The sequence below is a fragment of the Bison bison genome, unplaced genomic scaffold, assembly GCF_000754665.1.
Source record: "Bison bison bison isolate TAMUID 2011002044 unplaced genomic scaffold, Bison_UMD1.0 scf7180017864192, whole genome shotgun sequence".
In the NCBI taxonomy this organism is placed as follows: domain Eukaryota; kingdom Metazoa; phylum Chordata; class Mammalia; order Artiodactyla; family Bovidae; genus Bison; species Bison bison.
The window spans coordinates 1603347-1618058 of NW_011494764.1; the positions used below are offsets into that span (position 1 = coordinate 1603347).

The window sequence follows — 14712 nt, forward strand, 5'->3', positions numbered from 1 at the left end:
GCTAGACATCACCGCAGTGGCCAGATAACATTTGGTCTCTGTCAGTCTGAAACTTCAGCAAAGAGCACCTGACTTATCTGAATAGATCATTTTCCATGTAGATGAGATTTGTCCGTTCACTTGCCTATATATTGTAACCATTTTTTCATGGTAGTCTTATATATCAGGGTTCCATGGCTCTTGTTATTAAATGGAGGCTACAGAAAAGAATTCCTCTTTCCTGGGTAACTCAGAAAGGGTTTTTCTCTGTTTCCGCACACTGCCCTGCCTGGTTCTGTGATGACCCTGCATTTTAATCTGTTTTATCAGGTATTTATCACGCATCTCCTCTCTGCTTTGAATCCTTTTCTTTCTAGTTGAGTGTCTGCTACAATACAGAAGAGGAAAACAACACAATGGTGTAACTTGTCTCCAAGTATATGGAAACAGAAGTTTAAATCTCCCTTGAGAGCCTGCACATCTGGCTTCTCAGGCTTAATATCTGTTAATTCTCTATTTGCATCTGGGAGCCCCAGAGCTTTGGCCTTCACCAGGGTAGAGAGGTATTATTATATGTGTACCCTTTGTCTCTGAGTCAAAAAAGACATTTGGTCTGTGTTTACCTGTCAGCAAGTTGCTTTTCTGTGATTACAGAGAGGCTAGGAGACAGCACATTTTTTGCTTGATTATGATATGAAAATAAAAGTGGGACCTTATTATTTTAAATTCAATAATTTGGCTCTACTTGATTTTATTTCTGTTGTTTTGTCTTCTGAATTAGTCCATATGTTCTTTACCAGAAGTTTGAACTGCTATTTATTCCTGAATCAGCTCTAGAAATTTTTCAGGGTATTAAAAATGTTTTGCTCTAATCACTGAGGATAACTAACCCTTTGAATTGTTTTTTGTGTTTTTTTTTTTTCATTTATTTTTTAATCTGTGCTGATAGGCTTTGCTGCGCAGGCTTTTCTCTAGCTGTGGACAGCAGGGGCTGCTCTCTAGTTGCAGTGTGCAGGCTTCTCGTCGTGGTAGCTTTTCTTGTTGCGTAGAGCACAGGCTCTCGAGCACACAGGCTTCAACAGTTTTGGCACATGGGCTCAGTAGTTGCGGCTTCCAGGCTCTAGAGCACAGGGTCAAGAGCCTAGTTGCCCCTAGGCTTGTGGGATCTTCCCAGACCAGTGATCAAACCCGTGTCTTCTGCTTCGTCAGGTGGATTCTTTACCACTTAGCCACCAGGGAAGCTCCTGGAATTTTGTTTTCGTGCTAATGTTTCTAGAAATTCCACTTTCCCCCTCTAAGCTTGGGAGGCGTTCCAGGGCAGTAGAATTTTATCTACTGTCATTTCCCTCCTTTTCTTGAAAAGCTTTAGTCGCTTGATCGTGTCTAACTCGTCGTGACCCTGTGGATTGTAGCCCACCAGACTCCTCTGTCCATGAAATTCTCCATGCAAGAATACTGGAGTGATAGCTATCCCTTCTCCAGGGATCTTCCTGTCCCAGGGATTAAACCCAGGTCTCTTGCATTGCAGGTAGATTCTTTACCATCTGAACCACCAGGACCCAAAGGAATGGACTGAGACTTTATTTCCACTTAGTTTCTGCTGTTGCTGTCAACAGAAACATTTAAGGAAAAGAGGAAAAAGAGTTCATATACATTTGTGTCTGATGAATTAGCTAAGAAGGCACTTAATAAGCTTTTTTAGTGCATGTCTCTCAAGACTAAGACCCTCTGTACAAAAACTACCTGCCTCAAGCCGATTTTCCACTAACAAGTGTCATATTGCTACATTCCTGCCATATTTAAATGCTTTTAGATAAACAAGCCACTGCTAAGTTATTTCATCAAGAATGGGTTTGTTTACTTGTGTACATTTCCTGGAGTGGAGCTGATGCCTGTGGAGTCTGATTTATGATTGACTGAGAAGAGTGGGTTTTAGCCTCTAAAAGGAGGCATTTCTGAGCCACTCTTCTGGATGTTAGATGCTTGTTACAGGTCCAGCCCATTCTTGCTCCATGAAAACGTAGATTTAGCTGGGGACCATACCGCTGGGGCTAGTTGAAAGGGTTAAAACCTCTGCTTTTCCTTAACTGCTGGAGAATAATTTTAAAATATTTTTCTTCATTTGTTTTGAAATTGGTTTTGGGGTGGGGAAACAGTTTTTAATCCTCTGTACCATGAGTTACAAAGTAAGGGCCCGATCTGGCCACCATGTTCTGGTAAACGTGGAACGTAGCTCCAGCCCCTCTCTTAGAGTTGGCTGTTCTGTGGTGCGGCATGTCTGGCGCTCACCCATGTTCAGTACTGTCCCTTATTTAATTACTTTCCCCTTGCTGTCTGCTTCCGTCACGAGAATCACGTGCCATGGCCCCCAGGTAGTTCCATGTGAGCCTTGCCGTCAGCTCGTTTCCTGGAAGCTGTAAACTGAGTTGGCTTCCCAGTTGTCCAGAGAGGGGATGCAGCCCTCCTGGATGGAGGCAGATGTATTTGAAACCCCTGGAAGCTGTGGTGGTGAGAACATGTCATGGGATCGTTCTGATCATAGCTGCTTCTGCTGCGGCCACAAATTCCTTCTAACATTCATCAAAGATTCTTGGAGGCCAGTGGACTAGGACTCTCTAGAATGGGCTCTTCATCTAAAACCAAACATAAAAGGTGTAGTAAACAAGTATAGCCCCGAAGCTCAAACTGCCCTCTACCACAGAAGCACACTCAAATCAACTAAATAAAATAAAACCGAAATCACAAAGCTATTGAGTCACATCTCCTGTCGTGGTTTCTCTTGGCTTTGCAAAGCAGCAAACTATTAAAGGAAATATTGTCCTAATTGTTTCTGTTGTTTGTAGATTTTACTTTTTCACTTTATCCTGGTAAAACTTAACATGCTTTAAACATGCTTTCAACTGAAATAAATTTTACTTATTTTCATATAGCCATGGTCTGAAAAAGTTCTTTTCTTGTCGTGGAATTGCAATTGCGGTTGAATATTTTTGGAAGCTCGGCAACAGAAACATCACTGTATTTGTTCCACAGTGGAGAACAAGGCGGGATCCTAATGTCACAGGTGAGACAAACTGATTTTTCCAGGTTACTAATAATTAGGTAATCAGTTGGCTCTTAATTGCAACACACACTACTTAGAATAGTGCCATGTGCCATAGGCAGCAGCTTTAAAAACAAAACTAAATTTGTTGCATCCAGTTTAAAAAAAAAATCAGTTGAAGAGAGTTTTATAGCATAAGACATACTTGGGGGAGGGATGGAAAGTTTAATAGATGTTTATATAAAAAGTTATGTTAGTCTTCATTATATATCACAAAAATTTTCTTTGACTTTCTAAAAAGTTGATTAAATATGTCTTTCTACGAGGCTAGGTTTCTTCCTCTTTAAATAGTATTTTTGAAAATGATCATTTGATAAATTTGGACCCCTCCCATAGGATGTCTTTTTAACAGTTTGTTTAATAGCTTAATATAAGTCATTTATGTTCACTGTGTGGTACTGCATGGCTGACCTGCAGGCCACACACGAAAGATTTGAACTTATTGTGGATCCTGAAATATCCAGAGAAAGTTAAGGTTTTTCTTTTCTTGGGTCTTAATAGGAAGATTGGTGAAAGGGCTGTGCCAAGCAGCTTGATGCATCAGACTACCTGGAAATAAAGGTAGACTGGGAGGAGGAAGGGTGAGAACAGGACCCACCCAGCACATTCAGCAGGAAGTAATACAACTTAGTCGCTGTTGAGGTAGATAGAAATGGTAAAAGGACACTTCCCAGGTATCCCAACTTCCCTCCTCAGGGGAAGTGTATTTGTCCTAGCAGAGGGTCCTTGAGAATGAGGCAGAACTACTCATTTCAGTCATTTTGCAGTAGGATCCCTGAAAGAGTCTTGTAAGCCTTATGTGCTTGCATTTCTAGAGCCATAAAGCACTGTGTTAGGACATTTCAGCCTAAGTCAGTGGTGAGTACCATCGTAGGGAATGCAGTAGTGGGAATCTCAGACCCTGAGCCTGTAGCTGCTATTTTGCCTATTACTCGTTTGTGGCTTTGGCCCTCTTTTATTCTCTGTCATGACCCACTCCCATGAAAATCAGTAAATATTTGTACCAATAACAGAGAAGAGATTAGATAGGGTAGCAATCAGAGGGAGATTTGACAGACTCTTGGAATAGGGACCAAGCAGACCTTTCTTGTGATCAGGACAGAACAGTCTGTCTGCCTCTCTGGCATCCCTCTTCTATTCCAACCCCTGCCCTCTCTCAGGGACTTGGCCCTCACTCTCTTTGTCCTCTGTTGCTTGTAATGTAGCGGAGAAAAAGTTCTTAATAGTAAGATCCTTTATGTATAGGTTTATGGTTTATTCTTCTTACAAAGCAGATAAGTTGAACATTTTTAAGTTTAAAAAATAGCTAAAGTCAATTTTTACATTACATTTGTTTTGGAATATGTCTTCCTTGATTTTCCCCCCTTCCCAGTAAGTTCATAAAATGCAATCTTTGTGAGTCAATAGAAAAAAAGTTACCCACAAGTCTCCAAGTGAAACATTTGGGATGCTTTCATTTATTCAAACATCTGGGTAGATAGCCTTTTTCTGAATGTGTATTCAACTTATTCCATAAACAGAACAGCACTTCTTAACCCAGCTCCAGGAGCTTGGAATATTATCTTTAACTCCTGCACGGATGGTCTTTGGAGAAAGAATTGCTTCTCATGATGACAGGTATGAAAGGCTGTTTTCCTTTCTAAAGTGGGTGTGGGGTGGTGAGGAGCCAGCCACCTGCTCCACCAGACAGTTCATCAGGCACCTGAATCTACCTCTTAAAAGGACACGCTTGACCCGAGTTTGAGAATTTTAACATTCATAGTCTTTAAGGTTATACTAATACACTCAGGGACATTACCAAAGAAGCTATTGAGTTAAAAAACTTTTTTAATAAAACATGGCTGAGAATCTGTAAGTAAAAAGCCCATATTGAGTTGTAGTCTTTTTAAATACTTCCTAGAAGTAATGTCTGTCTTGTCTTAGTGTGGCAGCCTCAAGAGTGCTTTTTACACTTCCTCTGTCTCCTCCTGGTTATATCTGGCTGGTGACTTAGTCTGTCATTGTGATGCCTGAGCCCTCAGTATTTCTTCCATATAATAGAAGATGGTCTCAGCTGCCCCTCATGTTAAAGGAATAAGCTGCGTTTCTTAGGTTGGTACACTGCTCAGAGAGCAGGTGCTGAGACGAGTGTCTGGGAACTGAAGTGCTGGCCTCCTGCTCTTTACTCTCCTGCCCTCACCCTTTTTCCATCTGACCTCCAGCACTTACAGCTCCCTGGTGCTTTTGCCTCATTGTTCTACCACAGTGCTCCCTCACGTTGAAGACAGTGCTTAGCTTGTAACCCAAGGTAGTGAATGATGGTCAGATGGGTGAGAGATGAAAAGAGGAGCTTGGCAGGGGAAGAGAACTTGGAGTGAACAGACATTCAGCAAAAGGTCCAAAGGGCCTCCTCACTGACAACCCCTTGCCCTTCACCAGGCTGGTATGAGAGAGCAGATCTGGGGAGAATCCGAGATGGCATGAAAGAATGCAGGAGGAAGCACCTGGGGGTAGGGGCGTAGGTGAGAAAGTATTGGGAGATTGGGGTGGAGGGACTACCCTTGCTTCAGAGATCTGGGCAGGGACCCTGGAAAGCTCACGTGAAAAGGCAGGTTGGACTGCCAGGCTCACGAAGCGCCTTCAGATGGTTTTAACGCAGCAGCTTCCTTCTCACACCTACAGAATTTGAATGCATACACAAGTATGTCAACTATGTTTTCACTTAATTTATATGGCTCTCTGGGTTTTTAGCGGATGTGAACATGTGTCCTGATTCACAGTACACGCCCAGAAGCTTTACTGCCTATTTTCGTTAATACTTGTGGACAAACATTACTCCTCACTGTTCATGCCAATTAGAAATAATTTAAGATACTCATGCTAAATCATATTTACTTATCAAGGTTCCTAAGATTTCTGAAACTAATGAGGCTTTTTTGATCTCCTTTTAAGTACCCCCTACTGATAATAAAAGCAGTTGTTTTGCACCTTTAATTCAGTGATTTCACTTATTTTATTGTTTCATTATCTGCATTGCCTCAGACAAATGTGGTCATCCTGACTAGGGGATGAAACTCATATTGTCCTCACAGATCTCTCATTGAGAGGGTTTGAACACGAATAATCTCGAATAATGAAATAGAATTCTCTGTAATGTTTACTTGTTACACTTTTTGATCACCATATGAAAGTGAAAAGTGAAAGTGAAGTCACTCAGTCGTGTCTGACTCTTTGCGACCCCGTGGACTGTAGCCCACCAAGCTCCTCCGTCCATGGGCTTCTCCAGGAAGGCATACTGGAATGGGTTGCCATTTCCTTCTCCAGGGGATCTTCCCAACCCAGGGATCGAACCCAGGTCTCCCACATTGCAGGTAGACGCTTTAACCTCTGAGCCACCAGGGAAGCCCATATGATCACCATATATCTTCTCATAATTTGCATTTGCATGGATCTATAACTTGGACTAAACCTAATGGCAGTTCTGGACATCTCTTCTTAAGTCAGGGCAGAAAATGTGCATTAGGCTAAAAAAAAAAATGGAAGGCTGACTGTGGCAAGGCTAATCTTAGAACCAAAGTACCATAGCTTAGTAACTGAAAACTGAATAGTGATTTCACAGGCATCAATTCTGATTCATTCCTTCTCTAGTCCTCATGCATTATCATATTACCACTCTATTGATAATACAACTTGTCTAGAAAAATGTATAAATTATGCTTAAGATTATTTTTTAAAAAGATTTTATGAAAACCAGGCCTCCATTTATAATCATTCTAGTAATTTCAGGTGTTCAGTATTTCAAGTTGATGTTCACTTGACAGGGGCTTAACTTTTCTGCATCCCAGCCTTGGTTAAATTGTTTTATTTTTCTGTGAAGAGGAAATGCTTTTGTTTTTTATAGTAAAGCTACTCTGAACCAGGGCTGCCTGCTTGCCTGTTTTAACCACTCTTATATTACCATAGGTTTCTACTACACTTAGCGGACAAAACTGGTGGCATAATTGTAACAAATGATAACTTCAGAGAATTTGTGACCGAGTCAGTCTCCTGGAGAGAAATAATTACAAAAAGGTAATACTTTTTTCTTTGTCTTTGGTCAGAGATGTTTTTTGTTGTTTACTGTTTGTTTTTTGTCCACCTTGGAAGCAGTTCAGGAGACCAAAGGTATCATAAGACTGTGCTTCCAATCCACAGGGTAGCTGGCCCCTGTCAGGAAGCGGGAGGACTGAGCACAGAGCAGCAACACCAGCAAGTGATGTGTGAACGTGCTCTGGTGCCCACAGGTGTCTTCTGTAGACCAGTGTCCCCTGGCAAGAGGTGTATCTTTGTGGTCCAGTTAGCTCTGTTAACTGTGTGATGGAGCAGAAATGACTACCTAGTTTGACCATGGCCTGATGCCGAGGGACACTTGAGCAAGTCATTGGGCCTCCCCCAGGCTTTACTCAACAGTGAAATATGAAGGCTAAGTTTGATAACAGCTGTGATTTCAGCGAGAGGATAGTCCCAAAATCAGTATGCTGACTGGGTTTTCACTTTGGGGAAAGGAAAGAATATTTCTAGTTTTTAATATCTGATACTTTTCTTGAGCATTTTACCATCAAAGTTTAGTCATCTGAATTGAAAGCACATTGAATATCCAAAATAACAAAGTTTTCTGTTTGTGATGACACCCTGAGTGTGTTCAGCTACATTAAGATCAGTGAGCACAGGCTTCCAGGACTTTCTGTAAACAAGCATCATCTGACAAGTACTTACCAAAAACCAGTAGTCTTATGGTAGTGCCAGGGATGAGTCATAAATGCCGGAAATCTAAAAGACATACCTTGAGATTGTGTATAACTGGTATATAACCAGTGTAACTACATACTTACCTGTCTAGGGGGTTTCATGGTTGCCTCTTGTCTGATATTTATGTTTTTTGAATCATTAGAGGGTTTTAGAATATGATACCCAGGTGAAAGTTAGTTACTATATGCATTTGACCCATATGCTGTTAAGAAACTTTGGTGATAGCTGAAGTGAGAATTGGTCTTTGACCTTCTGGGCACAGTTAACAAGCCATTAATCTTCTAGCACATGTTTCTGTTGGATTTGTGCCCTGAGCTCATTGTCAGTATTTATCAGACACTCATCTGTGTATGCGTAGAAGGTTTAAGTGCAGTGAAGAATCAGTCACACACCAACCCATTGCCTTCAGAAGTCATAAAGCAAGGCAGAAACCAAGATCCAGGCAGCAAATCAGGCATTTGGACTTTTTTTAAAACATTTTTCTAGACTTGATAAATCATATTCAACTGACCTTCAGTATTTCTTCATACACTAATTCCCTTTTTTAAAAGAACATCAGTAGGTTTGCTCATGAGCTCATTTATTGAAAAATTAAACCTTTGTTGAGCACCCATTGTATCCTAAGGTGACAGTCTTTCCATCTTGTTTTTCAAAGTTATATTGAACATTATATTAGGAAAAGAAGCTGCTTCCCAAGCCCAGATAAAAATCTGAAAGTCTTGGTAAGAAATAAGAGGGCCAGTAGGTAAAAGTTTCTTACTCTGTTGTATTTGTATCCAAAAGAGAAAGTGGTTTCACTGGGGTGTGTTTGGTTTTTTTTGCTTTAGTGGTTAAGTGAAAGTCTCAGTCACGTCCAGCTCTTTGTGACCCCATGCACTATACATATACAGTCCATGGAATTCTCCAGGCCAGAATACTGGAGTGGGTAGCTTTTCCCTTCTCCAGGGGATCTTCCCAGCCCAAGGATCAAACCCAGGTCTCCCACGTTGCAGGCAGATGCTTCACTAGCTGAGCCACAAGGGAAGCCCAAGAATACTGACAGAAGGGAATACTGATAGAAGAACACCCCAAGAAGGGATGGGCAGCCTATCCCTTCTCTAGGGGTCTTCCCGACTCAGGAATTGAACCGGGCTCTCTTGCGTTGCAGATGGATTCGGTTAAGCAGTCTTTTAATTTACTTTTTTCTCCCACACTGTAATTATTCTCCCTGTTGTAGATTGCTCCAGTATACCTTTGTGGGGGACATATTTATGGTTCCTGATGACCCTCTGGGAAGAAGTGGACCTCGATTAGAAGAATTTCTTCGGAAGGAAGTCTTCCTTAGGTATTTGTTTCCTTTTCCAGATTGTCTTGTGTTTACAAATTTGTTTCAGTTGTTTGTGCTTCAAGTGCAAGTGCACTCTCTCCCTGAGTATTATAAATGGTATTTTATTTTAAAAACTAGCCGTAAATTTAGTGCTGGTGAAATACAGGTGGAATGTCTTCCAGAGACCAAATCTTAATTTGTGGTCCATTTGGTTTTAATCCCAGAAGAGAGGATGGAGAGCCAGACTTTCTGTAGGCCAAAGAAGACAGAGCAGATTTTGCTAGTGGTCATTTACTAGTGAATGCTAATTAGGTTCTTTGTGTGTGTGTGAGTATCTTTTTCAGTTCATTTTGCCAAGTCATTTACTTTGAATGTTTTATGCTTATATGAATTTATTTACTATTCAGGAATCACTACCTGGGAAACTGTTGCTATCTACCTCACTGAGTAGAGAAGCAAGTATTCTATGTTTGTCTGAAATTAATTTGATAGCTTAGGTTTTCTTTCTTGTAGATTGGGGTTTTTTTGTTTGTGTTTAAAGACGTGTTTCCATTTTCAGAATTCTCAAGAATGGACATTGTCCATTCTTAAGTGGACAGATCGTATTCCCCAGTGATAGGCCTTTTCTCTTTTTAAAAAGTGAAATAAGCTACATTTCTGTGTATTTCTCAGCTGAAAGGGGTGTAAGCTCAAAGAAGTGAGAGACAGCTCCCCCAGCGTTTCAAGACAGTGAGACTTCAGAGCTGATCCTCTCCATTTATGACAGGGCCTTTGGGGGATTCTGGGTTTGGATTGGAAAGGGCAGGTGGCTCACACAGAAGTGTCTTCAGCACACGAGACTGGCATGATTCCACTCCCAGGTCTTGTGAATCATTTCTCTTTTGAGCCTTTGTGTTGTATTACACACTCCGTTCCCACAGGTCCTGCTTCTCTACCTACCTCCACCAAGAGAATGGCAGCCATTTTAAACACCTGCTGAATGGCCATACATCCTATTTTTTCTTCCAAAGTCTTAACTTGGAAATTCTCTGCTAGGCTTTAAGACCTCAGGCCTGTGTGCAAGCATCAGGGTCCATGGGTCAAACTTAATGGAAGGAGAGTTCCGTCTCCTTCTCCAGCCTCAGCAGCCTGGCAGCAGGGTCAGTCTTGCCTACTCACATAAGACGCATTGAATACAAAGTTAGTCATTGCACCCTCTGCCGCACCGCTCCCCGCCCCACCGCCCCAACGGAGGGACTGAGCTTTTGAAGTTGGGAAAAGTGTTCAGCAGCCCCATTTCTCTACTGCAAGCAGAATCAGGTGGGGGGCTTTTTAATGGTAGAGATGCCCTAGACACACTCATGTGCATTCAAGTTGTGGACACCAACATCTCACTCAGACTTGAGGGGCTGGGGAGGCAGCCTCTCTGCCCAAAGATCCCCATCAGCCTGGCCCCACAGAGAATCTGAATCTGCAAGAGAGTATGGTCCTGCGTCCAGATCTTTTGAAAGCTTCCTGGTACACCCTGGTTCAGAGCCAAGCAGCTGGATGGGGTCAGTCCTCACAGCAGCAGGCCAGGAAATGGAGTGGCTCATAAAGAGCCAGCATTCCCTGTCATGACTGGGCTGGAATTGGTGTTAGCGGCATCCCCACAGGCCTGTCTGTGGGTGGTTGCCCTCCCTGCCATGGCTTGCAGTCTTCTCTTGCCTTCAGAGGCCAGGGAGTAGCTCCTTGAGTTTTGGAGTCAGAAGCAGATATTTTTAGACAGATTTCTTGTTTGTCTCCTAACCTAGCTCACCAGGGCTTGCTTCCATTCACAGAGATATGCAGCCCCTACTCAACGCCCTGCCAAATGTGGGCATGTTTGACCCCAGCTTCAGAGTCCCTGGCGCCCAGGCAGCCAGCACCAGCCACCAGCCTCCGACCCGGATTCAGGGCACCCCACCCAGCCACTGGCTTCCTCAGCAACCCCGCTTCCCACTTTTGCCCAACCTTTCCAACATCCAGCAGAATCTGCCCATGCCAGCACAGAGATCTCCTGCAGAAACCAACGAGCTGAGGGAAGCCCTTCTGAAGATCTTCCCTGACTCGGAGCAAAAACTGAAAATCGACCAGATCTTGGCAGCTCATCCATACATGAAAGACCTGAACGCACTCTCCGCCATGGTATTGGACTGAAGGCTGTTGGGAACTGGGGCTCTGGGCTGAAGACACACACTCAAGCTAGTATCTGCATGTGCCAGCAGGAAGTGACATAATGTGAAAAAACCAATTTCCCAGTGGAAATGCTGTTGTAGTGTATAGGAGAAAAAAAAACACAGATGTTTTGTGTATAAAAGAAATCTGGGTTTTCAAAACCAGCTTTTTTATATATATACATTATGCTGCTATTACGGATTTAACATTTTCTGTAAAAGGAAAGTCTACATTTTCTGCCTGTTCAGAACTGTTTAATAGCAGTTACTCTTGAGTGCACTTACATTTTTATGTTTTTTAAACTATTTTCCTTAATGCTGAAAATATTGACAAATGGATATGATTAGCCTTTCTTAAAAAAAAAAAAAAGTTGCTTTCTTAGGGAAAGCAAGAACTCTTAAAGTATATTTTCTTGAGATGACTATGTCACGTCCACTGACATGAAGTGTGCTCACCCTCCTAGCCTCCTCTACCCTCGCCCCTGGAATTAGAGTCCGTGTGAGTTAATTTTGCTCCTCTGGGGTCTTTGATTGGAGCCATTTGTGAGAGTGGACAGGTGATGCCACTAGGTGGCACCTTGTGCCTAGCCATCGTTAATGACCAGGGCAGAGCTAGACGCACGGAGTATCCGCCTGGGAGAACCTTGAGAGCCCACGTAGTCCAGCCCTTCCTCCCTTCCCACCGGGCAGAAGAGGGAACTGAGGCTCCAAGTGCCCTCTGTCTGGACGCGCCCAAGTCCACAGCTGTGAACTGGATCCCTCGTGCATGTCTGGGACACGCAGCACTCAGTCCCTGACTGGCTCTAGAAGTCCCATCTCAGCTTCTGAAGATGCTAGTGGGACGTGAGGAAGTTCAGTGAAGAGCGTCATTATTACAGTAGTTTGGTGTCCACAGCCTTGGGAGATGCCCCATGTGAAGTTTGTGCAGCTTTGCCAAAAAACTGGTTTTCTATTCTCAAGAATGACCCAAGCCAATAAATAGCATTAGTAGCTTCTGTGGGGGCCCAGAGCCCTGTATTTATTTTTCCTGTGTTAATCTCTTTAGTGTTCTCCTAAGCTGCCCTTCCTATGGGTCTGTCTCAGAATTGATATCTTAGTATTGTGTTTTCAGTGTTGCCTAAATTCTGTGTCAGTGAAAATTCTTTTTCTGGATAATTAACTGTTAACATCTTTCTTGTTCTCTGGACCTTCAAAGGGCTTTGTATTTAATACTTGCTCTTTCCCCAGGCTGCTCACGATCAGTTTCACATCTGCCTTGTAGATCACATCTCTTGTGGCCCCCAGAAACAATTCCAGAGGACTCAGTACCAGTTCGTTCTTCATGGTGAAGGGACTTAGTTAGCCATGAGCAGACCTGGCTGGCTCCCCCCAGTGCTCCCTCTAGGCACATATGATCCTGCATCCCTCCAGGGATGAGTCCAGAGTCCTCAGGTGGCCAGATTCGGACTTCAGTCACTTTTTCTCTTGGATGCCTTTAAGATGCATTCTGGTGTGGAGCTGGTCGTCAGCTGGGGGTAGGATACCCAAGTCATCCAGCTGTGCACGTGGAGGACAGAAGGCAACTTCAGTCACAGTCCCTGTGCCTCAGCTTCACAAATGATGGTTTTAAAAAACAACAGCAGAGGTGTGAGGCCTGGTCCCCCTCACAGTGACTTTACCTTCCAGGTCAAGTGGCCGTGCCAATCCAGCACTGCTGCTGTTCAGAGAAGGACCCGAGGGGCATGCCTTGATTGCCAGGACTTACCCACTGGTCTTCCTGGGAGGGGGGCTGAGGCGCCACTGATGCTGAGTAGAGCTGGCTAGGCCTAGAGGTCAGGAGTTTTCTAGGCTCTAGAAGTGACCTGACCTTTGAATTACATAAGCCTCTGTGATCTTAGTATTGTCTCTGAGAGCTCCACCAGCCCTTTCCTCTTTCTTGGGTGCAGGAAGGAAGAGTGCGGAAGGTAAGTGGGAGGAGTTTCAGAAAAGCATTACTGACTTACCTTGGTAAATTATAACATGAAACAGAATCCACAGTTCTTTCTGAAATCTGTCAAGTATAGTTAAATTTAATATTTTAAAGCTCAATTCTCAAACCATTATTTCAAGAAGTCATGACTTGTTCTCAGACTCCTCTTAATACTAGGCTCAGTGTTGATACTCCCGGTCTACCTCCCCTGGTAGGTTTTTGGAACCACCTTGGGGACTGTCTGTAGCAGTGTTTCCTGTAACTCCTCCAGGTGACTCTGCATCCTGTATTCCATGGCATTCCTGTGAAGCAGGAGGCAGGGCAGAGGGTGCCACCCTCCTTCAGTAGACTCGGAGAAGTTGTCCAGAAAAGAATAAGTAGGCAGTGATGCTGAATGATCTCTGGGCCTACATTCTTCCCCACACCCCAGACTGCCACCTGGGAGCAGAAAGACTGGTTTGGTCTTTCTGTCAAGTAGCCAGCGTTTGAGACCCTACAGTCCAGTGGCTAGAAAAACAGTAAGAAGGCTCGGCCGTCCTGGATGAAGGGTCAGCATTGTTCTGGCAGGCTTAGCAGGGTGTGACTGTCACCAGGGACTCCGCTGACCTGTTGTAGCTTTTGGTGTCAGTAGGAGGAGGGATAATCTTGCTTTATTGCTTAGGCTTATTGTGGCATTTGTGGAATATGATCCACACATAGAATCCATGATGCTCTGAACCCCCACCCCCACTGAGTCTCATGCCCTTCCCCCCACCATGGCAAATGGCACTGGGCCCCCTGGAGTTGGGCCTTGGCACCACTCCCACCTCAGGCCCAGCCTGCCTCCCACACATGTCTGAGACACAGCCTTCCTTAAGGAATTTCTCCCCACCTCTACCTCCCCAGCAACCCTCTATGTCCCCACCTGTCCTCTTCCATCCTGTGTTCCTTAGCCCATCTCCTCTCATCTCCCAGCTATAGTTTGTTTGGTTAGTTATTCTGACTACCCCATTTCTTCGTTATCTACCTCTCTCATTATTCCCTACATATTTCACATCCTGAGATTAAAACAACCTGATTTCCCTAAGGATCTCTGTTCATTGCTACCTTCCTTCCCCTTCCCACTTTTCACTTCTGTGTCTGCAAACTTGGCCTCCACCCCATCACATGGGATGAATCGAGGGAAGTCATTGGAGACCAGTCAGTTTCCAAATTCGGAAACCTTTTCCCAATCCTGAATCTGCATGTCCACATTCAGTAACCATAGCATGACATTGTTGACCCTTCAGTTCAGTCGCTCAGTCCTGTCTGATTCTTTGCGACCCCATGAATCGCAGCACACCAGGCCTCCCTGTCCATCACCAACTCCCAGAGTTCATTCAAACTCATGTCCATCGAGTCGGTGATGCCCTCCAGCCATCTCATCCTCTGTCGTCCCCTTCTCCTCCTGCCCCCAGTC

General features: G+C 43.8%; 1 protein-coding gene across 1 annotated transcript in view; it reads left to right on the plus strand.

The window, feature by feature from the left end:
- Positions 1 to 12321, plus strand: part of N4BP1 (NEDD4 binding protein 1) — a 54114-nt gene extending 41793 nt beyond the window's left edge. The window contains exons 5-9 of the mRNA XM_010843979.1: positions 2910 to 3040; positions 4600 to 4696; positions 7022 to 7129; positions 9063 to 9170; positions 10952 to 12321. Of these exons, the coding sequence (XP_010842281.1) occupies positions 2910 to 3040; positions 4600 to 4696; positions 7022 to 7129; positions 9063 to 9170; positions 10952 to 11309 (802 nt within the window). The 3' untranslated portion in view covers positions 11310 to 12321. The remainder of the gene's footprint in view (positions 1 to 2909; positions 3041 to 4599; positions 4697 to 7021; positions 7130 to 9062; positions 9171 to 10951) is intronic.
- The last annotated feature ends 2391 nt before the right edge of the window (positions 12322 to 14712 follow it).